Raw genomic sequence first — 24,461 nt, 5'->3', positions numbered from 1 at the left:
AATAATAAATTTATTCATTATCCCGTCTTCTCACTGCGGTAGTCATAGGAGTGTTGAGCGATTGGCCTCCAATTAACTTGAATGTTTATTAAAACTGGCATCCACGCAAGATCTAAGTTGTTATAACTGGTATCCACGCAATATCTGAATGTAACGCCATTGGTATGATGGTACGATAATACATGGATGGTTTGAATGGCAATCAGCAAACAGACTGTTAAATCTCGAATGGTATTATACATTGGAAAGTTTGGGTCTACTGGATATACTGTGGATCTAAAAAGATATACTGAAAAATGCGTACAGCTGCACGAGGCAAGCGGCACATAAACGTCGATGCATATTAGACGCCCACGGATCTAATATACCGCAATAGCCGCATAGGAATGCAGGTGGACGTTGCTTGGTTGATAACATCATACGAATGATTTATAGTGATTACACATGCCCTTGCAATTGGCCGATGATCTTTACAATAGCGTAGACTATCGCTATTTGAGGAAGTCAAACCACAAAGCCACGCCACGACCTCGAGAGAATGCGTATCTCGGAGGGCCATCATCCTCCTATATTATCCATGCTGCATGTAAAACCACTTCTGCATCTATAACAGTTCCGTACATACTGATTATTATCACATCATTTACGCCACGATTTTTCCTAATTTATTTTTAAAGCCACGGTCATGGATTCAAATCGTGACATTTGGACGTTTTTTTTTTTGAGACAATTTCAAGGACAGTTTTTCGAGAAAACGACCGAGCGAACATTGCCGCTCATCAGGACTACGACTGTAGGTAGACTACAACCAACCTCACACGCGGTCTACGAGCGACTGACGCTTGGAACTGCCGTTACCTGCCGCTACGCATTCGGAATCTGAAGCTGCAATTTTTTAGCAGTTTTTGTAGCGTCGGTGCTGAAGAAAATGCCAAGTTTAGCTTGTTTTAAGAGAACATTGTTTAATTCTAGTCGAAAACGTGCATTATGATCAATGTATTTTAGGTTTATCACGTCATTAACATCGTAATATACATTAATTATCATAAAGGTGCAGAAAATCTTGCACTGTGCAGAAAAGGTAAAAACGTTTCTAGACGCTGTTGCTCTTTTGAAAATTTTCCACGCTGTTGTACTCTATACAAAAGTTTGATCTGCATGGAAGTTGATCGTTTTAGAAGTCGACGCTTATTTTAGGACAGATAAAGGTCAACCTCCGGTGTTCATTATTATTATATATTATATTATTATACAGTTATTATATTATTATTATTTAGTATTAATATATTATATTATTATACTATTGTAAATATATGTATATTATTATGCAGTGAAAAATACGTCGCAAAAAGTATAGTTACGAGGTGATCTTGACAGGCTGGTTGACTGGGCTGATAAGTGGCAGCTGCGTATTTACGCTGACAAATGTAAAGTAATTCACCATGGCAAGAATAATGAACAGCAGGATTGCAGTATGAGAAGACACGGTTGCAACGACAGAGTGATGATGTCGAAGTCAACAACGGAAAAGGATTTAGGAGTTAATATCGACAATGAGTTGAAATTTTCTAAGTATACTGAAGGTCAAGTTAATAAAGCCAATAAACGACAAGCTTGGACTGATCAGACGCTCTTTCGAGTTCCTAGATGCAGAAGCAATGAAGCAGCTGTATGTTGCTGTCGTGCGCCCGAACCTAGAGTTTGGAAACGTCGTGTGGTCACCGAAAGTTGATAATTAAGGACAAAAAATTTAATAGAGAGTGTTCAAAGACGTACAACAAGGCTAATTCCTGGCTTGTAAGGCAAGTCCTATCTTGGACTGATCAGACGCTCTTTCGAGTTCCTAGATGCAGAAGCGATGAAGCAGCTGTATGTTGCTGTCGTGCGCCCGAACCTAGAGTTTGGAAACGTCGTGTGGTCACCGAAAGTTGATAATTAAGGACAAAAAAAAATTTAATAGAGAGTGTTCAAAGACGTGCAACAAGGCTAATTCCTGGCTTGAAAGGCAAGTCCTATGAGGGAAGATTAAAGATTATGAAGCTTCCAAGCCTCAGTTATCGACTTCTGCGTGGGGACCTCATTGAAGCATACAAGTATACTCATGGCCTATACAAGGTCCCAGAAGGATTGCTAGAATTTGAAACAAGAACCAACACCAGGGGCCACGGCTATAAACTAAAAAAAACTGCGTTGTAACACATCCATGCGACGACATTTCTTCTCGCTTCGAGTCACCGACATGTGGAACAGCCTACCTGATAGCATCGTTGACGCTCCGAGTATGAACGCGTTCAAGAACAGACTAGACGAAGCTATGCAGGAGCATATGTTCAGTCTTAAAAAATGCCTAGCAAATTGCGGACCAGGCAATAAGTCCAGCAGCTATCTCAATCAATCGTCAGTTATGGAAAGATCGGGTTCCAAAGGCCGGATCCCTTGTGAATCAAGTCACGAAAAATTAAAGAATCGGCAACAGGCCATAGGCCTATTTCTTCAATGACGACACTTCTATTCTATTATTATTACTGTCATTTTTCACTGTAATTAAACAGCTTGGTTCAGAATTCTTTCATTTCCAAACAGTTAAAGTAGTAATGAGATTGTTAGACACAAAGAAACTAAAGAGGCCAGGGTCGTGGCTCTAACTGACATGCTAATGATATCCTTTGTAGTTTGATATTATACAGATACACATCTGTACTGCCGTCAACTGTGGACCGAGGCTTCGAAAACACAGATTGTCATAATGTGTTTAATGCAGGAAATAAATTACAAATCAACATATGTTATTAAGATATTGATAAGGTTATTATGTTATCGACAAGCAATAATTAAAGTAAGCTGAAGCGAGAGGGATTCTGTCGTTTTCAGGTTGCATGTAACTCTCGATTTTCTTAGTAGTTGAGGGAAAAAACATTTAACGGCATTATTTCAGGCTTCTGGCTACACAATTTGTCACTGAAAATTGAAATAGATTTCGAAAAGATGTAGGTTTAATACGGCTGTTTACTCGTAATTTTATAAATGTGTGACTCAATGACAGAATGCAAAATGAATTAAAAATTAAATGAACAACATTAAATCGTGAATAACATTGAATTACATGAACAACATGTTAATTGTTATATCTCTCACAAAAACAGGTTTTGGATGCTCAAAATAATATTCACGATAAAAATCGTTGGAAGGTACACTATAAATATGAATTTAAGTATCTATATTTAAAAGATTTTCTAATCCGCATGTAGAATTAAAAAGGATTCCTGCAGTGCAAACGTCGGCGAATCCTTCATTTGCCGAGGCATGTGTAGCTTCCCGCAGTCTTGCGAGCCAGCCAAGCCAGGTAGTCTGTGACCAACAATAAGTGAATATTTTATTAAAAGCTGCATGCAAGAATGATTATGCAGTAATGCATGGTACATGCATTATTATTTTATATTGTATTTATAATCAATCGTCAGTTATGGAAAGGTCGGGTTCCAAAGGCCGGATGCCTTTTGAATGCACGTCACGAAAAATTCAAGAATCGGCAGCAGGCCATGGGCCTATTTCTTCAGTGCCGACACTTCTATTCTATTCTATATTGTGGGTCAATGATTTCAATTGTAGTTTTTCACTCCAAAAATTACCCGTAATGCGGTAAGAACATCCATTGCATGGCATGTCACCTTTTTAAAGAGAGTATCATTCAGCTACGTATAGCACAACGTAGAAATGAATCAATAAACAGTTATTGGCACTGATATTTGTGTGAGTTAGCTGACAAAAAATAGCAGGACATGAACATAAGAATTTATAAAATAATGATGATTCAAGCGAGTTTATTTTAAGAGCAAGGAAGCGGAGGAATTTCTAAGAAACAAATGATGTTCTACTCCGTCAATACTGGAAGTGTAAAATTATTGCATAATAGTTAAAAATTTCGCATTATTAATCTTATAAAAGCGAAATCAGTATACGTAGTATTTGAAATCTTGCGTACATGCCCGCAGTATCCACACTGTACAAGGCTGTGACACTTGTATTAGGACCATAGACAAACTTAAGGAAAAATCGTATTTTTTTAGAGAGAAAATAGCAAGGGATTTAGTAACTGCGTAAGACGAGTATTATAATAATATAACAATAGATTGCATAAGACGATTATTATAATAATATAACACTGCATTGCGTAAGACAAGTATTACAATAATAAAACAATCATAATGAGTAGGGTCTACAATACATTATAACTGACTAGATACTCTGGTGTAGACGCCCGGTCTGTTGGGCTCGGCGCAGCCATAACCCCACGACACGATCCCCACCACCGCCGCCCGACCACTGGTCTCCTTCACGAGCAGCGGGCCCCCGCTGTCACCCTGCAGCAGGACGACGCCATGTCGAAAAGGTGAAATGGTTTTGTCAATAGAAAATAAATAATTTTTATGTTTCCCTTGCGTTCTCCCAAGTCCGACGCCATGTTGTAAAGGTGAAATGGTTTTTGTCAATAGAAAATAAAGAAATTTTATATTTCCCTTGGAAGTACTTCCAAGCCTGCAGAGCGACGCTATGTTGAAAAGGTGAAATGGTTTGCGACAATAGAAAATAAATAATTTTTATATTTCCCTTGCGTATAGAAAATAAAGAAATTTATATTTCCCTTGGAAGTACTTCTCCAACCCTGCAGAACGACGCTATGTTGAAAAGGTGAATTAGTTCTCGTCAATGAAAAATAAATAATTTTCACATTTCGCTAGCTTTCTCCCAAGCCCGCAGAACGACGCTATGTTGGAAAGGTGCGCTGGTTTTCGTCAGTTGAACATAAGACATTTTACATTTCTACAGCGTCCTCACCGGGCGACAGGAAGCCGCCATATTTCAAGAGTGCAATGGTTCTCGGAAAATGAAGAATTTCAGTTTTCAAATTCACGATGAGGGAGCAAGGCTATTTTCGAATGAAAAGTGAGGCCACGCACGAAAAGTGAGGCTTCCACTTACAATACAAAAGATCTTGAGTCATAAAAAACTTTATGCAGCAGTAAATTACTCAAATAGTTTCCTTCGTGTCCATGATTGAGACAGGAGAGATCAGCGAAGACCATGTGCGATGACATCCACACAAACTGCATAATTAAGAGGGTTGATAGGCTTAACGTAACTTCATACAGGGTCGAACATACGTCAAGCCCCCATCCTCAACCTTTAGCACGCAGACGATATGCAGTTGCACTTTATTAGAGTGAATTGATTATGCTTACTGACTACTAAAACATTATCTATTCGCAAAACAAAACATTCACGTCGATATAAATGCGTGAGTGGAAGTCTTTTAAAGTAATATAAGCATGCAGGAGCATCAGTGGTCGCTACCAAGCGATGTAAATGAACTATATTTCGATTCACGACAGCCTGTTGCAGGGAACCACCACTAAATTTTTCGAAAGAAATTATGTTCTAGCAAACTTCGAGAATTATTACCCCACTTAACTTATGAGCATCGTAAGTTTATACTTAGAGAGAATAAAGTTTTTCGTCCGTAACATTCGTCGATTATCGGGAATGTAATGAATCGTGAACCCCGTGCGTATTGATTGATTCCGTACATCAAAATTTTTTTTTAACTTATGTTCCAACATTGTGATCAATTTCACTTCTATCGTTAATGATCATTGTTCTATGTGTTCTTATTTTTAGTTAGTGGAAAAATGAGTTTTTTACACTTTCTGCCATATGATAATTTTTTTAAATTGCAGTGAAAAAGTAAGTCATATACGCCAGGGCCGAGTGATTGACGTGATTGTTTGCGGGACAGGAACTGGCATCGAGATGGAGGGGAAAACTCTGCATAAATTGTGTCATTAATTGTGATTAATTGGGGGGAAATCTGGGCCATGACAACAATGGTTGGAGCTATCATGTGACGCTGCTACATGCTATATGTGGCTGAGCCAAGCATGTGATGCTGCTACATGCTATGTGTGGTTAAGTCAATCATATGATGCTGCTACATGCTATGTGTGGTTAAGTCAATCATGTGATCCTGCTACATGCTACGTGTGGCTAAATCAATCATGTGATCCTGCTACATGCTACGTGTGGCTGAGCCAATCATGTGATGCTGCTACATGCTATGTGTGGTTAAGTCAATCATGTGATCCTGCTACATGCTACGTGTGGCTGAGCCAATCATGTGATGCTGCTACATGCTATGTGTGGTTAAGTCAATCATGTGATGCTGCTACATGCTATGTGTGGTTAAGTCAATCATATGATGCTGCTACATGCTATGTGTGGTTAAGTCAATCATGTGATGCTGCTACATGCTATGTGTGGTTAAGTAAATCATGTGATGCTGCTACATGCTATGTGTGGTTAAGTCAATCATGTGATGCTGCTACATGCTATGTGTGGTTAAGTCAATCATNCCTGCACTCATGCGTGTTGAGTCCAAAATATTGTCCAAATGGTGACACACTACCTGCACTCATGCGTGTTGAGTCCAAAATGCAGTCTAAATGGTGACACACTACCTGCACTCATGCGTGTTGAGTCCAAAATATTGTCCAAATGGTGACACACTACCTGCACTCATGCGTGTTGAGTCCAAAATGCAGTCTAAATGGTGACACACTACCTGCACTCATGCGTGTTGAGTCCAAAATATTGTCCAAATGGTGACACACTACCTGCACTCATGCGTGTTGAGTCCAAAATATTGTCCAAATGGTGACACACTACCTGCACGTATAGCACTGATGCGCCCACTGATCTGTCCAAACTTGGTCTGGGTGACTCACGTAAAAGCAAAAAGTGGAGCGATATTTCGACGAACTCCCCCCCAATTCTCTGAGTGTTGGGTAAATTGGTCTCCCCACATTCTACTCCTCATTTCTATATGAAAATTATTTTACTACTGATTGATAAACGGATATAAATGTTTAATAACTGAATAAATGTATTCGAGAATGTAGATGAGAATGAAGATTGCACCAAAATTACATACAATAAAAAATTAATAGATCAAAATCGTCATTTTAATCAATATTCCTGAACAAATCCAGTTCATTTCTACATTTTTTGTGACGCAGATTTTACAGCTAAATCATTGTAATAAATTTACAGTTGTAATGAATGTTCGATAATTTTGACGGTACATTCTAAAACGTTAGGGCGATATAAGCAATCTCATGTTTGTTAAAATACAGAGTTAGCTAAAGGTTATTACCTTACATCCAGTGAATGAGATAAGAATTTAAACTTTGAAAAAAAGATCCAGATATGTTTGGAACCGAATCAGTTACATTTTCAATGTGGCTTATGGATGTGAGAAGACATTTAGCGACATTCATACAATCTACCTGGAGCCATATTTTCAAAAAAAGTTAAGAGATCGTAAGTTCATCAGCCAATCATTGACGGCCTTTCAAGCAAAATCAACCAATCATAGTAATACCGAGACTAAACAGGGTAGGTTTCATGGGCAATCACATAACTTTTTATGTCAATTATATGAATATCTGCCGAGGCATCGAGAAGCGAAGTAGAGCCTCGCAATAATTGAGGAAACTTTCTTGCAGATTTAAATTATTAGCTTATAAAATTATTTTACAAATACTATAAAATTATGAGATCTTATTGTAAGCATGCCTGTGTGCCCTAAATATAACATTTTAATCAACAATAATAATACCTACAATAATATAAAATATTAGATCTATACTCTACTATACTATACTCCAGTAACGATGTAGTGTTAAGACATTTTGCGACTTTTATTTTGTAATAGAATCATGATTTACCTTTAACTTGGCAACACCGGTAGGAAGTTAACGTCGCGCACAGAATTTTCTCGTTAGTCATTATTGTTCGGCTGATCCACGCTGCAGGTTAGTTTAAGCTCTAATAGGTTCTTTTGTATTGTCTGAATAATTGTTATATTTTATTATTATTTCTCTTAATTTATCTTCAACGACGATCATTTATTAGATTTACTTTTCAACAGATACGCACGTTGCCAAGGGTATTATTCTTTACACTATTTTTCCATCTTAATACTTATATTCAAAGCCCACCTTTTTGTTAATTTGCCTTGCAGTAAAATCTCAGTTCCAGTCTCTTTCATTTCCATTCTTGTTTTACTGTGTGGGTAATGACTGGCACTTACCCCACAACGAGACTAAAATAATAATAAACATTAAATCTTTACGGGGGTAACCATAACAAAGGTACCCTAGATATAATTTATTAATCTCTCATAACGTTACTAAAATAATATTAGTATAAGATACTTACTAGGGTAACCATGCCAGAGATACCCTAGATATAACAGATTTCTCCAATAACGATACTAAAATAATAATAAACATTAGATCTTTACTAAAGTAACCATAACAAAGGTACCCTAGATATAATTTATTAATCTCTAATAACGTTACGAAAATAATATTAGTATTAGATACTTACTAGGGTAACCATGCCAGAGATACCCTAGATATAACAGATTTCTCCAATAACGATACTAAAATAATAATAAACATTAAATCTTTACGGGGGTAACCATAACAAAGGTACCCTAGATATAATTTATTAATCTCTAATAACGTTACAAAAATAATATTAGTATTAGATACTTACTAGGGTAACCATAACAGAGGTACCTAGATATAACTTATTAATCTCCAATAACGATACTAAAACAATATTAAATATTAGGACATTTACAATGGTAACAATACCTGGTGTGAGACTCCCCCAGCCGGCGACGGTGGCCACTTGTCCCTCGAAGCGCTGGTCCGCAGAAGCAGGCAGGCACGCCGGCCGCACCGCGGCGGCGGTGGTCGAGAAGTCCAGGGGCGGGATGCGGATAAGAGCGATGTCGTTGTCCAGGGTCTTGTCTGGCGGTGCATGGAAAACCGGAGAGGGTATTTAGAGGGGCAATGTGTTTATGATGTTTAGGGGGAGGATTTATTGGTTAAATATGTTTAGTCTTGAAATGCCAAGTGCCCTACGGAACAACTGATGTAATAGAATAGAAGTGTAGGAACTGAAGAAATAGGCCCGATTAATCAAGTTATTACACAGCGCATAGTCGATATCAATTTTGTCCCTTTGAACCACTCCTATTTATGTCAAGATTATTTACCGGACCTTTACACAGCAACAGATGAACCATTGTTCATCCTCTCCCAAATTTCAGTGAAGTTAATACAGTCTAGGAGCGATTTTTAACCTACCGTCCGTTGAAAAGATCTGATCAAAAGGCCAGTCTTTTAATTCTGATAATTAGTCAAGAAAAGTACAATAATTGGCGACAGGCCTATCCAGGCCTGTTCTTCAACGCGGAAGATTCGATATTAAGTACGCATTAACGATGAGACGTATTGTATGACAAGCGACACGTCAGCTAAGGCTGAAAGTTTGAATTAGTCATTATAAATTTACCTGACTTCAAATGTTTGTTGATACGATTTGTTCTTGATAAAGTTATTTCATTGAAACTACGTTTAATAATATGCTAATTTGAAGTCCACTAACTTAAAATTGTCGCATACGGTCACTATATTTTTTCTTACTATTTAGCACGAGTACTTACTGTTGTACGCCTCATGTGTGATGTACTCACTGTTGTACGCCTCATGTGTGATGTACTCACTGTTGTACGCCTCATGTGTGATGTATTCTAGAGGCGTTGCCTTGATCACTTCGTCGCTGCTGACGTCATCAAGACTGTACAGGCCAAGCAGCACGTGGATCGATGTGCGGCGGTATCCTAAGATGCTGTTATTAACAAAAAATGCAAGTTAATTCATGGTTTATTCTATATCTAAAATGAAATTACAAAGAATTACATAAAATATATTTGGTTGGCTTTGAGAGCATATATGTAATCTTAGATAAATAGAAAACGCAGAAAGAATGATAAAAGCTTCAAAAACGAATTGAAATTTGTAATCATACACAAAAAAAGACTGTATGACATTCAAATGAATGCGGATTGCGGAAGCATACAGAATATAAAAATATGATTATAATATATGAAAATATATCATAATAATTGAATATAGACACTAACGCCTGAACACAGTGTGCAGCGGTCATGACGTAGGCGTTGGTGATGAGGGTTGCCCCACAGAAGATCCTGTACTGGCCGCTGGCGACGTAGGACAGCGCCACGGCCCACGGGTGTGCGTGGGGTGCTGTCTCCTCCCCGCCCACGATGCGAGAGTGCTCCGCCTCTCCGCAATCTGCAACAAAACCCGGATTTTTTATGCAGATTAGCTTAGATTTTGCTGGAGATTAGATTAGATTTGGCTGGAGATTACATTAGATTTTGCTGGAGATCAGATTAGATTTTGCTGCAGATTGGATTAGATCTGGTTGCAGATTAGATTAGATTTGGCTGCAGATTAGATTAGATTTTGCTGCAGGTTAGATTAAATTTTGCTGCAGATTAGATTCTTGATGAATGTCTACTCTCAATTTTATTCATTTCATAGGAAAATGTTGGTATCAACAAAACCTAGACAAACAGTTGATATTGGATTACTGACTTTTATATCTTTGATTAAATTATCAGGAAACTGTTGGTTCGGCAAACGCCAGAAGAAAAATAAATTTATGGTCGCTCAACTCAACTTTTAAAATTCTTTCTTCAAGTGAAATTGCTGTTCCCTAGGATACCTTGCTCCAGAAAACTGTTGGTATTCAAGGTTATGGTAAGCGATCATCGGTGAGTGGCATAAATGAAGTGCAAACAATTTCAATACAAAAAAACGGAATACGTAAATTATGTACGGCGGTTCTGACGAAGATTTAGCGGATTATTGTAACTTGTGGCACAAATGGTCTGCTTCTTTCAGTCAGACCAATAAGCAATTTTAAAAAAGCTCGTGTATGAGTCCACTAAATTCAAGTCGCCCATTAGGGAATCGGCAATTAAAATAACGGGCGAAATTGGCAGGCTACTTACCTGTGGGGAAAATAAAATTTTAATTTTTTTTCTATAGGAAAAGCAAAAACACTTACGACACTCTTTGGAAACTGGAAGAACTGGTGGAGGAGGAGTGGCCATGGTAGATTTTGTAGGTTGAGTTGCTCTGTTACTGGTAGACGGATTTGGTGTGGTTGTTGGTGATGTTGTTGTGGTTGTTGTGATGGGTGTGGTGGTTGTTGTGGTTGTTGTGGTGGTGGGTGTTGTGGTTGTTGGGGTGGTGGTGGGTGTTTTTGTGGTGGTAGGTGTTGTGGTTGTGGTGGTGGTGGTAGGTGTTGTGGTTGTTGTGGTGGTGGGTGTTTTTGTGGGTGATGTTGTAGTTGTGGGTGTTGTGGTTGTTGTGGTGGTGGGTGTTGTGGTGGTGGTGGGTGTTGTGGTGGTGGTAGGTGTTGTGGTTGTGGTGGTGGTGGTAGGTGTTGTGGTTGTTGTGGTGGTGGGTGTTTTTGTGGGTGATGTTGTAGTTGTGGGTGTTGTGGTTGTTGTGGTGGTGGGTGTTGTTGTTGTGGTGGGTGTTGCTGTTGTGGTGGGTGTTGTTGTTGTTGGAGTCTCAGAAGTAGTAGTTTTTGGTGCCGTAGTGGTTGGAACAGTTGTAGTTGTAGTTCTACGAGTAGTAAACGCTGAATTTATAGAAAAAGCGTCTTCTAATGCGGCTGCCAGGCTGGTATCTTCAGCGGTGATGCGACAAGTGAAGCCTTTGTTCGGTCCACCAAACTCTGAGAGCAGGCCCACCCTGCCGTGGTTGCCCACGAACGCCCACTGGATCAAAGCGCCGTTTTGATTGGTCGCTCTGAGCAGAAAATGCACGAAAAATACAAATTTCAGAATTACAATAAAATTTGAAGAAATTAAGAAATTTGAAGTTCCAGATTTTCATAACGTCCTTTACGAATTATTTCTGAAGTGTGAAAATTATTTAGTCGAGCACCTTTTTACTAACCCCTTTCGGAGATCGAAAGAAATTATAAGGCTATGGTTATGGAACTTTCGCACCAGATCAGCGGTGACGAAGACGAACAAACTTCTCGCTCTTTACGACAGAAAATCCGCTTAAAACTGATTAATTTCATTGAACAGGTAAAATTTGGGTATTTCGAAGTAACTACTTACTGTGCAATATTTAATGTCACGAAAAAAGGCCTGGAAGTCTTAGATAAACTGTAGACTCTTGGCTACGGCAACGATCACAGAAGAATTGCAAATCATGAAGGTTGTAAGTGCTGCTGTTGAAAGGTTGTAACTGTGCGAAAAAATATTTCAACATATATTCCTGCTAGTAATTTTTAGAAAAATCGTTTCAAGAAAAAACTGCTAGCCGAAAACGCGAATCTTATTTTACTTGCTCTAATGACGGAAAAAGATTAGCAAGATTGTGACGTCAAACTCGAATGCTCAATCGGTAATAAAAACCTTATCATTTTTAAACATCATTATCATAATTAAAAAAAGAATTAACGAGCTGTCGTCGGGATGAGACGCATCTAGTAATCATCAATAGAGCATTTTATTCATGGCTCCGCACAAAATAATTCACGATAAATTTTAGCCTTGATTTATTAAAAGTCAATGAAAAGAAGTCACTCAATAAAATAATAATAATAATTGACTGATAATTTTGATTTGTGCTTCCATTCAACATAATTCAATAAAAATTTTAACCTTAATTTATTAATCAATTTAAAGAAGTCATTCAATAGTATAATGTTAAATATACCTGTATTTAAATCATGATTAAAATGTTTGAATTACGCACCCGAGGAGACGTTCACCATCGTCAGCGTCCCAGACGAGGATGTACTCGCCCGCCCCCAGCGAGACAGACGCGCACGTCAGACGTAGCGCCGTCTCTTCGTCTGACTGTCGTGTTCAATTATGTTGTGAATGATTACGTTAATGATTATGTTCTGGGCTAATAACCTTAATCATGTAGTAATTAGTGAAATCTGGCTCTTACCGATTATTTTCGAACGGCACGAAATATATTTTTTGGACACAAAGTAATTCTTGTTGTAGTCGCCCAAGTTGTGCGTGGACTATTTAAAATAAAAGATAAATTATAGATATATATATTTAGATATTGATATCATTATATATTTATAATTGATATTGGTAAAAACGAAAAAAATATGATGTGATAATCTAAATGTTGTGGTAAAAATGCAAAAACTGAAACCCTGGCTTCTCACCTTGAAGGACCAACCACAGAAGGTGAATGGCGGCAGGAAAAGCGGAAATTCTGGTGTTCTGAAGAAGGCGATGTCATCCACAGCCACGTGGATGGCGGGTTATGTTAATGATTATGTAAGTGATTATGTTAATGATTATGTTAATGATTATGCTAATGATTATGTTAATGATTATGTTAATGATTATGTTAATGATTATGTTAATGATTATGTTAATTATTACGTTAATGATTATGTTAATGTTTATGTTAATGATTATGTTAATGTTTATGTTAATGATTATGTTAATGGTTATGTTAATGATTATGTCCTGGGCTAATAAACTTAATCATGTAGTAATTAATAAAATCTGGCGCTTACCGATTATTTTTCAAAAGCACAAAATATATTTCTTGGAAATAAAGTGATTCTTGTTGTAATCGGCCAAGTTGTGCGTGGGCTCTTTAAATTAAAAAATGATTTATATATAGTTATAAATATCATTATATATATATATAATTCATAACTGTAGAAACGAAAAAAAATGATGTGATAAGGTAAGAAGCAAATATCTACAGCATTACGACTGGCTCGTGAGATAGAGCCTAGAGGTGCTGTTGAGAAGTTATAAGATTTCGCTAAGAGAATGCAAAAAACTGGAATTATATATTCCCAGCAGCAACAACAAATGAACTTTCTTACACTCTGTGTGCCTCCTGCAAATGTTGAAATATTGTATCTAGCAGCTACACTGGGGCACATATACTGTGTAATAACACAAATGTTGACGTTTGCAGAAGGTTAACAATCAAATAATATAAAATTTTTCCGAATGAAGAACACTTGAAATTGTTTACCTTCTCATCAGATAAAAAAGCGGATGAGTGCTAGCATAGCAAGCAGAAACCCTGCATGGATTCTCACCTTAAAGGACCAACCACAGAAGGTGAATGGCGGCAGGAAAAGCGGAAATTCTGGTGTTCTGAAGAAGGCGATGTCATCCACAGCCACGTGGATGGCGGGGAAGCTGAGGCTGCACTGTGGGGCTCGAACGATGACCTTATGATTGGGGAAAACTGCCACCGCGCGCCTCTTCCTCCAGCCTTTCTGGAGCTCTGAACGTTCCTTGTCTCCAATGACACTTCCGTTATAAGGCCCCGAATGTTCCTCGTCCCCAATGCCGTTTCCGTTCTGGGACTCCGAACCTTCCTCATCCCAAATGTCACTTCCATTCTGGGGATCCGAACTTTCCTCGTCCTCAATGCCACTCCCATTCTGGGTTTCCGAACCTTCCTCATCCCAAGTGTCACTTCCACTTTGGGGATCCAAACTTTCCTCGTTCCCAATGCCACTTCCGTTCTGGGGCTCCACTGGCTCATTGTTGTCCTTGTTTAATATTTCTTCGAGGCGCTTGTCAGTTAATTTTCCAGATATTTCTACGATTGATTTGCCATCAGCGTCTTCCAGTTCTTTTTCGAAGCCGTCCTCGTTAGTGTTCCTCGAGAGTCTTGATATTATTTCAGGTGCGGAGTAAATAATAGATTCGGAAGACACAGGGAATTCAGTGGTTGATTTAATGCCCTGTAACTCCTCTGTAGCTTCTAGGCTTTCGACGTCTGAGGCGTAATCTGCTGACTTTGGGAGGGAGTTAGAAATGTTTATCTCTTCAGAATCATTTGTATTGGTGTTTTTTTCATCCGGAAATTTTTCGAAACGACGACGCCTAGAATTCTGAATTACATTAATTTCTGAATCGACTCTTGAATCCTTGGTTATCTTTTGCTCGTTTGATAAACGGCGACTTTCACCCAAATTTTGCTCTTTAGCGCCTGCCCATGCTCTCTTATCGTTTGGCAGCGCTTCCGTGAATTGGCGATATCTAATATTGACAGCAAAGTTTGTAGAATTTAGTTCTGCTTGAACAACTCCCAAATCTGCTGCTGTTTGGCTAGATTTGAAGCCAGTAATACTTCGCTTCACAGTTGCGTTTTCTCTTTCGTCTGGCAGAAGATAATCTTGTTTCTCTTCATAAATTGAGAGAGGTTGTTCATGCGAGGAGTTGTCTTCGTCATTGGAGTTCAGGTCGCGGGCGCTCCTGAATTCGTCTTTCTGCGGTCCACGGGTCCAGTTCTCTTCAGGTGCCATTCGGTCCTTGAAATTCCTATTCAAACCGTCCCAGTCAGCGGGCTTTATAGGTTCAAGTGATACTCCTCGTCGTTTGCTTTGCGTTTCTGCAGTTTCCCTAGTTTTTCTTGTCGCTGCTGTTTCATTTTTCCACTGTTCATCATTTATCATTTGGTCGCTTACATCCTGCAGGGGACGGAAATCTTCGGTAGCGTTTTCGGCGCTATCGTAAGTTAGTGAGCGCTCTTCTTCTGAAGCTGAGTCATTCGCTTCTTCGCTTGAACTTTTGTCGGAGAACTTACTAACAACCCAGCGTTTGAAACGAGTTGGATCCACTTCAACCTCTTCTTGAGACAGTACGTCTTCGTTATTATTAAGGTTTTCTTGTCCTCTAATATTAAGGTCTTCTTCCTCAGGTATTGATTTTAATTTGTTGTCTCCGTCTTGTACGTTGACACTACGTAAACTTCTCTCAATTTCATCAGGCTCAAGTTCTAAAAAGTTTTCCTCATACTCTTCCTCTAAACTTTGCTGCTCTGGCCAATCGTCCCACTCTGAATCATATGTTATCTCGTCGGGAATATCTTTTTCCTCTTCATAGCGTTCGAGTCCGCTGACACTTTGTGCCTGGTCAAAAGTTGTAGCATTCTTTGATTTGTCGTTGGCTTCTTCAACTTCGTAAGACTCACTGCTTTCATTGTGAGAATGACGTTTAGGACGAGCTTTGTCTATGACCGGATCATTCGTAGCCTCGTCAGACTGGTCATCGTCATCTTTAAGTCTTAAAGCTCTGCGTGCCTGTTCCCAAATAGATTCATTTGCCAAGTCTGAGTCGTCTTCCCTTTGTATTCCAAGCTTATTGACCCTGAGCGTTCCTTTCCAATTAGAGCCATTCGTCACTTCGTTTGAGTCATCTTCCCACTGGCCATTGATTGCAAGTCCATCGGTACTGCGCGACTGTTTCCAAATAGAACCATTTGTTATTTCATCAGAGTCATCTTCCCACTGGCCTTCGATGTCAAGTACATCGGCACTGCGCGTCCCTTTCCAAATAGAGCCATTCGTTATTTCATCAGAGTCATCTTTCCATTTGCCTTCGATGCCATATCCATCGGTACTACGCGTCCGTTTCCATATAGAGTCATTCGTTATTTCATCAGAGTCATCTTCCCACTGGCCTTCGATTCCATGTCCATTGGCACTGTGTTCTTGTTGCCAAAAGGACCCATTCGCTAATTCGTTTGACTCATCTTCCCATTGGCCTTCAATTTCAAGTCCACTGGCATTATAAGCCTCTTCCCAAATTGACTCGTTCACTGATTCGTATGAGTCGTCTTCCCACTGGTCTTTAATTCCAAGCAAGTCGGCACTGCGCGTCTGTTTCCAAGTTGAACCATTGCTCTTTTGGTCCAAATTATCTTCAAGTTGACTGCTGATTTCTCGTTTACTGACACTGTGAGCTTCGGACCGGTTCGAGTCAACTTCAGACTCAGAAGATGCTTCTCCAATCTTGATACCGGCGAGATGTTGTCCAGTAACAGCAGTTATATTACGTGCGATTTCATTCAGTTTTTCGGTATTAATATAAAAAAACTGTTCAGTCGCTCCCGACACAGTAGGCGGGAGTGCAGCAATCGGGCTCATTTTGTTGAGATCGTAAGCAGCACTGCCGTTGTCAGATTCGATTCCTGAATCTTCCACTGCCTAGTGCAGAATATAAGGATGAACTATTATCATCACACGTGGCCAAGATCTTACAACGTTACTATTCTATTATATTCTATATTAAAAGCGTTGAGTGAGTGAACGAGTTAAAACTTCAATGGGACTTGAGTAGTGTGATTGGCATTATTAATTCAAAACTACCGTCACATTCACCTTGGTATATTATATTCATGTATACACGTAGAAAAATTTATTCATAGCAAATGTTGGCAAGTTCCATATTGTAGTGCCGTACCTTGATAGAATAGCTGCTGCATGACGTCACCAACAGCAACAGCATGAAGAGCGTCATGTTGAACAGGTGCTCAATTCGTAACCTATAAAATGTTAGAAATATTAATAGAAAAATATTTGAAATATTAACTTTAATTTTGAGTGCCTGTCTGTGCATGTTCACAGCAATCTATAAGTAACTATTTTTTATCACGGATGAGATAAACCAACGATAATCAATGTTAACCGCACTTAGGTTAAAAATGAAAGAGTACGAAGATGGAAGCAAATCGAATGATTTTTGGAATCAATAAAAAATTTTTCACGCGATTTCTTTGATTAAAACTTTTGTTCCACATACCCGCCGGTAAGAGCCCCCAGCTTTTGACTGCAGAAGTTGGTCCGAGACTGCAGCTACCTCGGACTGCGCCGAGCATTTATTCTCAGGTCACTCGACCGTCCAAGTGTCAACACTGTAAACGATTACAGTGTCTCAGAGTTAGAGACACGCGTCTTGTGCTAACCTGTAATGAAGTAGCAGCAACACACGTCAACTACTCAGCAGTTTCTTTCAACAATCATCGGTCATCAACAATCAACCACAATCATCGGTTACGGTCACTGACTTCGGGTATAAATGTCGAGTGTTCATTCTCAAGCGCATTCTCATGTATTATCACGATCGTGTACCGTGCGTACACGATCCAGAACACGATCGTGTACCATGTCGTGATTATGTGATTAGGTCATGCAGGTCATAATTTGACGAATGGATTCTTATATGAAATACATGAGTTTTGATTACGGTATATCAGTCGAATAATTTGATAAGCGAATCAGTCATAGCGCTATGAAAAAGAATTAAACTTTTATTTATTACTTCCAAAAGAATATAGTTCAGAAAAACGATTTAAAAAATTGCTGAAAGATCAAACATTTTTACGAAAAAACTTTTTTCAAAGATGACTAATAATTATAATTAGTAATATACGTTCCATCAAAAAATTGCGATTTTTTCAATCAGTGACTTCTCAGTAATTGCGTAGAATCAATGTGTTCAATCCGTTGTGCTTGATTTTCGCCTATGTGTTAAATCGTCGCCCCGTTCGGTACCGTTTAGAGGGTGTATCAGTGCTACGTGCAGAAACTGTGTCACTATTTGGACAATATGACTCAAATACTTTTTGGACAATGTGACATTTCTCTGAGTGTCAACTGGCGATGTGGATCAGATCGTGGGTGAAATTGAATAATATTCCTCTCAAGTTTATAATGCATCGTAATGCAGAGCAGGTTTGGAGAATACCGTCGGATTAATAGCTTCTCATTTACAGTAAGACTAAGGCCTACTGCTGAAATTCTTAATTTAATTAATTCAAATTCAAAATTAATTTAATTTTTCGTAGGCTTAATATGCTGAAAATGAATATAAAAAGAAAGAATGAAGCTATTTCCAGCTATTTCCATCCACGTCACAAACTTTTGAAAAATTACGTAAATGATTACGTAAATATGTACGTAATAATAAGATAAATAATTTACGTAGTAATATCATCAGGAGACGCGGCAGTTCTTGAATAATGTCTCAAGTCTACGAGCTTATTTTAGCGAATCCAGTAATCCTGATTTAAAGGTGATAATCAAACCAAACAATTGATGAATGTTCAAGTCCTTTACATACAAACAATCATTGTCCAACAAAAAAATAGTCACCGTGAAAATCAATACATACAAGAAAGTGAAAAACAGCGAGGGCTTGTGTAAAAAAATCACTCTCTTGTATTCTTGATTCACATTTGAGTGGAGCCCAAATACATTCAATAAGATGGTATAATAACATTCATAGATTAAAACGTCGCACATTTATGAGGGACCAACCTTGTAAGGTAAAAGATAGAATAAAGCTTTCCTACAGGTGAGATTTGTATGCATACAAGTTACCTGTAATCGTGTAGATTTTCAGTTATTTAGCGTTGTTTCAAATAACGGAAATTTATCAGAGAGAAGTGGCATCAAATAACAACCTTAAAAAACTCGTCGGGTTAACAAAACCTGTCGCTTATCTACTGTTAAATTAAGATCAAAAACTTTACACATTTTAAAATCAAATAGTACGAGATAAAGAAACGTGAGAGGACCTACTGGTTATTGCGGATCTACTGGGTATTGTCTAACAAAAACTTAAAACTGTCGGCATTTATTGGATGAAGAAAATATTCATATTTGAAGGGCCAACTATTTTCCAAGGACGGATTGGTTTCACAATTTCATCAAATGTCGTGACTTGATGTTTTCTGCTGCAATAGCTGAACGGATGAAAGTTACGGATGAAGGCTCTTGTTTTGTTTGAAGAATTCTTTAATATTGGATAATTTTTCATCCGGAATTTCATATTATTTCTCGTTGAATCATTTTTCGGATGAAACGCCTTTTCTTAACCGTCTTGAATTTCTCCAGCTGCTTCTCCCCCAGAAGAATCTGCAGGGTTCAATAGATTTGATGTTTATTGACAATTAAAAACATTACTCGTAGTTTTAAATTTATATCGTATTTTTGAACAGAATGTTCGCAATCAGTTGTTATCTTTGAAAACTGAGATTTCGTTCGAGAACCTGTCAGCTACACTCTCGACAGCCACGTTGGCTATGGTATTTACCAACACTGAATTAAAAATATTCTAATTGATTGGTTCTTCTCTCCTGAAATTACTTGGAAATTAAATAGCACGAGTTTTGGAGAAGACCGAAACAGGCGATGTAACTGTGTTCAGCAAGTCAATTTTCATGTGCATTTATTCCGAAATTCGTCTAAGTAAACAATTGTAGAAAAGTCAAAAGTAAAGAATTGTACAAAGTCAAAAGTACAAAAAAATTAAAAAATTGTAGAAACTAATATACTCTCTGGCACTGGATTTGGCACTCTGGCATCGAACTTTCTGATACAGCGCGTTTGAGTAAATTGAAATTAGTGGAATTATCGAGTTCAAAAGACTCGTCCAGACCTTTTGTTGAGACTCCATCTTCTGCACGCTCCGTGCCATTCAACGATCGACTTTGGGGAAGGTGTTTAGATCCCATACTCAAGCCCCGGGCGTCGACGTTCTGGGTGGACTGACCAGAAATATTGGGTTTGAAGGCAATAACTTTGTTTGGGGAAGCTTGTTTATTGCCCAACTGGAACAAAGAACTCAACCCCAGTTTTCGAATACCTTCTTGCTGCTCGCACGCTGGATCAAGCCTGCAGGTCCCCATGTGATCCATGCGGTAGCATTTTGCACACCCTTCCGGAACCTTAACTGGAAAATACAAATTTATAGCGAAATTTTTAATTTCCTTTTGTATTTGTCCCAGAATTGCAACTCTATACTAACATATTAATCCTGATTGGCGACGTCATTTTCAACATAAATTCACACTGTTCGATACTTAGTTAAGCCACTTACCTTTCACGAGGTCGAAGCAAGAAACGATCAACTTTCTCTTGATCCTGACACCAGAATACATTTTCGCACATCTGTCCTAACCCAAACATAAGTTGCTTGTGATAAACACCAGCTGGACATGCACCAAGAGCCTCTTCTTCTAAAAAAAACCTAAGTACCATTGATCGTGAACATTTCATGCATTTGTACTCACTGATGGAGCGCCCTTGAGGGTTTTCCATGAGGTGATCATTTCTTGGCAGAGCTGGAGCGTAATCAACCCAGTATGGATTGTATCCATAACTGCCTCGGTCCTCCGGCCAATAGCCCCAGCGATCAGTTTTAATATTATTCAGAATACCATTGGCTGACGACACGTCTTGGTTCAGTTGCTGTCTAATGCCATCTCGAACCATAGGTGCCACAACGCTCTTGAAGAACTGGGAACGAAAGAAGTCCATGAAGGAGTTACCGTTCTCGCTAAGCTTGACATCTCGATCGGTACTATTGCCATCATAATTCTTTTTATTGGCATCGGTATCAGCAGTGGTACCATCGTAATCGGCAGAGTTGCGATCATAATCGGCAGAGGTGCGATCATAATCAGCAGAGTTGCCATCATAATCGGCAGAGTTGCCATCATAATCGGCAGAGTTGCCATCGTAATCAGCATTTTTGCCACGGCGATAAGCTATGTTGACCCCGCTATAGGCAGAGTTGACACCACGATATGCAGTGTTGCCGTCGCGATATGCAGTGTTGCCGTCACGATATGCAGAATTGACGTCACGATTTGCAGTGTTGCCGTCACGATATGCAGTGTTGCCGTCACGATATGCAGTGTTGCCGTCACGATATGGAGTGTTACCGTCACGATATGCTGAGTTGACACCACGATATACAGTGTTGCCGTCACGATATGGAGTGTTGCCGTCACGATTTGCAGAGTTGCCGTCACGATAAGCAGTGTTGCCGTCACGATATGCAGAGATGACACCACGATATACAGTGTTGCCGTCACGATATGCAGAATTGCCGTCACGATAGGCAGAGTTGCCGTCACGATATGCAGTGTTGCCATCACTACGGGCAGTGTTACCATCACTATAAGCAGTATTGCCGTTACGATAAGCAGTGTTGCCATAACGATAAGCAGTTATGCCATCACGATAAGCAGTGTTGTAATTACGATAGGCAGTGTTGCTACCATGATAAGCAGTGTTGCCATCACGGTAAGCAGTGTTGCCATCACGATAAGCAGGGTTGCCAACACGGTACGCAATGTTTCCATTACGATACGGAGTGTTGACGCCTCGATAATCAGGGTTGCCATAATGATAGTTAGTCGTGCCGTAACGAAAAGCAGTGTTGCCATACCGATAAGCAGCGTTGCCATAACTATAAGCAGCGTTTCCATCACGATTGGCAGTGTTGCCATAAGGAAGAACTTGATCTCTGGCTTCAAGAACAGGGAGGCTGGTTGACGCGTCCATCAGCAACGCTCCAACCACGAGGGTGATCGCGTTGCGGACTGTAACAAATAAAACAAAGCAACCAACATTTACTTCATTAATTTCCAATTATAAATATAGAAACGCACAAATAAAACAAAGCAACAAATATTTACTTCATTAATTTCCAATTATAAATATAGAATCACTCGTGGTTTATCGATTCAATCCTTTTACAGGTTCATAGTTTTGCACACACACAGTACAATTGTGCCACAGTACAATTGTGCCGAAGTACAATTCAATTGATTGAGCATCTAAGAAATTTAATATTCTTCACATATCTACGGCAGGAATCAACACTTAATATCACACGTTAAGCTAAAAATGCAAATAAAACTCTTGTAGCAGAAAACGTACGTAAATTTGTCATTTTTTCTTGTCAGCTTCAAAATTTGTTATTGAAACTACAGCTGAATTATCTTCATAATTCCTCCGATAGCGAAAATTTCCCGAAAATATTAGCTACAAACAATTCATTTTTAATTCTCAATTAAAACAATGACTAGTTCGGGCAATTCAACAATAAAAATCGTTTCAAAAGAGCTGAAATAGAAGCACAAAAAGGTCAATCCAGTGAACCGATAGCGAAAATTTCGCGAAAATATTAGCTCAAATAATTCATTCTTAATTTTCAGTTAAAACAATGACTTGTTCAGGAAATTCAACAATGAAAATCGCTTCAGAGTATCTGGAATGGGAGCACAAAAATGTCAATCCAATGCATCACCAGTAAAGAGGATCGCATTTGATTGAAATTTGGAAGTGAAATGCATATATAAAAATATTCAAATTCCCAGGGATTGATAAAGTCGCTGATAATTCTCCAACCAATGGAAGCCTAATGAGAGCGGCGGAGCCTGTTGTTCCATTGGTTGCCCAAGTGACACCCGCATGACGTCACGTCTACGTGGAGAAGGATGCTGGCGTCAAAACATTGGGGACGATGCAGCGCAACTAGTTAGTTCGATATCATGAAGGACTTCAGTCGTCAAAACACTGGGGACGATGCAGCACAACTTGTTAGTTCGATCTTATGAAGGACCTGAGTCGTCAAAACACTGGGTATGCAGCACAACTAGTTAGTTCTATCTTATGAAGGACCTGAGTCGTCAAAACACTGGGGACGATGCAGCACAACTACTTAGTTCGATTTTACGAAGGACCTGAGTCGTTAAAACACTGGGGACGATGAAGCACAACTGGCTAGTTCGATCTTATGAAGGATCTCAGTCGTCAAAACACGGGACGATGCAGCATAACTACTTAGTTTTATCTTCTGAAGGATCCAGATTTCAAGCTGTTGACATTTACTTTTGGCTAGGGTTAATTGCCTGAAGGAAAACTACAAGTTATGGAATATGTGGCACACATTTCTTTCGAAATCGTTAGGTACTATCTAAGAGGATCTTGTATTTAATTACAATCAACAGAGAAGTCGAAATGAGGCTATAGATCGCTACACTGATAGAAACGATATTCAGTATCGTTAAATAACTGGACATGTACAAATGGAAATGCCTAACTTACAACTATTCTGTAAAAGATTCGGAACAAGTTTTCAGGGTATACGAGCCGGTCTGAATTAAAAGATATAGCGTATCTTAGCGGGATTATAGAATACGTTGAAATAGTCGGATACTAATTGACTTATGTAAAACTTCCGAGAAAGGAATCTAGTAAACACATTTGAAACGCGACCGTCTCACAACACTAGCACTGGTTCACTGGTAAGGTCTTCTTTCACAAATCAGACGGTTCACTTAAACTGTATGTTGAAATAATTGTATTCATATTTTCGTTAGGACTAGGAGTCCAGAATAATATTTGTTTACAGCCGGTGCATGAATGTGAATGAATGTATTTCCAGCAGATGCATGAATGTGAATGAATGTATTTCCAGCAGATGCATGAATATGGATAAATGTATTTCGAGCCGATGCATTAACGTGTCTCGAACTTTGGATTGTCCACGCCTGCTTCACGCACTGTAACTCGACTGACTGCGTGGCATGCGCCGGAGGATCTAAAAGAATTTAAATATAATTACGCTTAATTTCAAGTCAATACAATAGATACTGAGATGAAAATGATCCTGTAAATAATTTTTAAAGGGCTTTTGTAAAAATGGGGATCGCTGTCTCGAATTTTTATTAAGATCACAGATAACGGATCGATATATTGTCATACTCGGTTCAGTCATAATTTATAGTGATTGAATAAACAGATTAAATTTTGTAAATTAGAGCCGGTGGGTGTGGCTGAATTTTAAAAGCTTTACAAATTTAAAATGTTCATTATAGTTGCAACTATTGTAAACTGAAGTTTACATG

At 38.8% G+C, this 24,461-nt stretch overlaps 3 protein-coding genes across 4 annotated transcripts; all 3 read right to left on the bottom strand.

The window, feature by feature from the left end:
- Positions 1 to 4,226: 4,226 nt before the first annotated feature.
- On the bottom strand, positions 4,227 to 11,149 carry LOC108671866 (suppressor of tumorigenicity 14 protein homolog). Its single transcript, XM_047885237.1, has 5 exons — positions 11,008 to 11,149; positions 10,055 to 10,226; positions 9,635 to 9,759; positions 8,704 to 8,876; positions 4,227 to 4,361 (listed from the first exon to the last, which is right to left on the bottom strand). The coding sequence occupies exons 1-5, from the start codon at positions 11,051 to 11,053 to the stop codon at positions 4,227 to 4,229; spliced, it is 651 nt and encodes a 216-aa protein (XP_047741193.1). The 5' UTR covers positions 11,054 to 11,149.
- A 288-nt stretch (positions 11,150 to 11,437) lies between these two features.
- On the bottom strand, positions 11,438 to 17,597 carry LOC108671865 (cell wall protein IFF6-like; the record flags this gene model as incomplete). Its single annotated transcript, XM_047885234.1, has 6 exons — positions 17,558 to 17,597; positions 17,219 to 17,300; positions 14,131 to 16,962; positions 13,156 to 13,227; positions 12,723 to 12,826; positions 11,438 to 11,759 (listed from the first exon to the last, which is right to left on the bottom strand). Coding segments are annotated over exons 2-6 (3,387 nt in total), but the record flags the coding sequence as incomplete, so codon positions are not given.
- Positions 17,598 to 18,853: 1,256 nt separating this feature from the next.
- On the bottom strand, positions 18,854 to 22,758 carry LOC108671874 (protein dopey homolog PFC0245c). 2 transcript variants are annotated; one of them, XM_047885212.1, is made up of 4 exons: positions 22,489 to 22,758; positions 20,832 to 22,148; positions 20,405 to 20,491; positions 18,854 to 19,674 (listed from the first exon to the last, which is right to left on the bottom strand). In XM_047885212.1, exons 1-4 carry the CDS (start codon positions 22,499 to 22,501, stop codon positions 19,631 to 19,633), a joined length of 1,461 nt encoding a protein of 486 aa, XP_047741168.1. In that variant the 5' UTR covers positions 22,502 to 22,758; the 3' UTR covers positions 18,854 to 19,630. The 2 variants fall into 2 exon arrangements, with proteins under 2 accessions (XP_047741168.1, XP_018014957.2); XM_018159468.2 differs by having other exon boundaries at positions 20,198 to 20,491; positions 22,489 to 22,752.
- Positions 22,759 to 24,461: the final 1,703 nt, after the last annotated feature.

This window comes from Hyalella azteca, unplaced genomic scaffold, assembly GCF_000764305.2.
Source record: "Hyalella azteca isolate HAZT.00-mixed unplaced genomic scaffold, Hazt_2.0.2 contig2126, whole genome shotgun sequence".
Taxonomy (NCBI): Eukaryota; Metazoa; Arthropoda; class Malacostraca; order Amphipoda; family Hyalellidae; genus Hyalella; species Hyalella azteca.
This window is presented reverse-complemented; position numbering and strand designations above follow the sequence as displayed.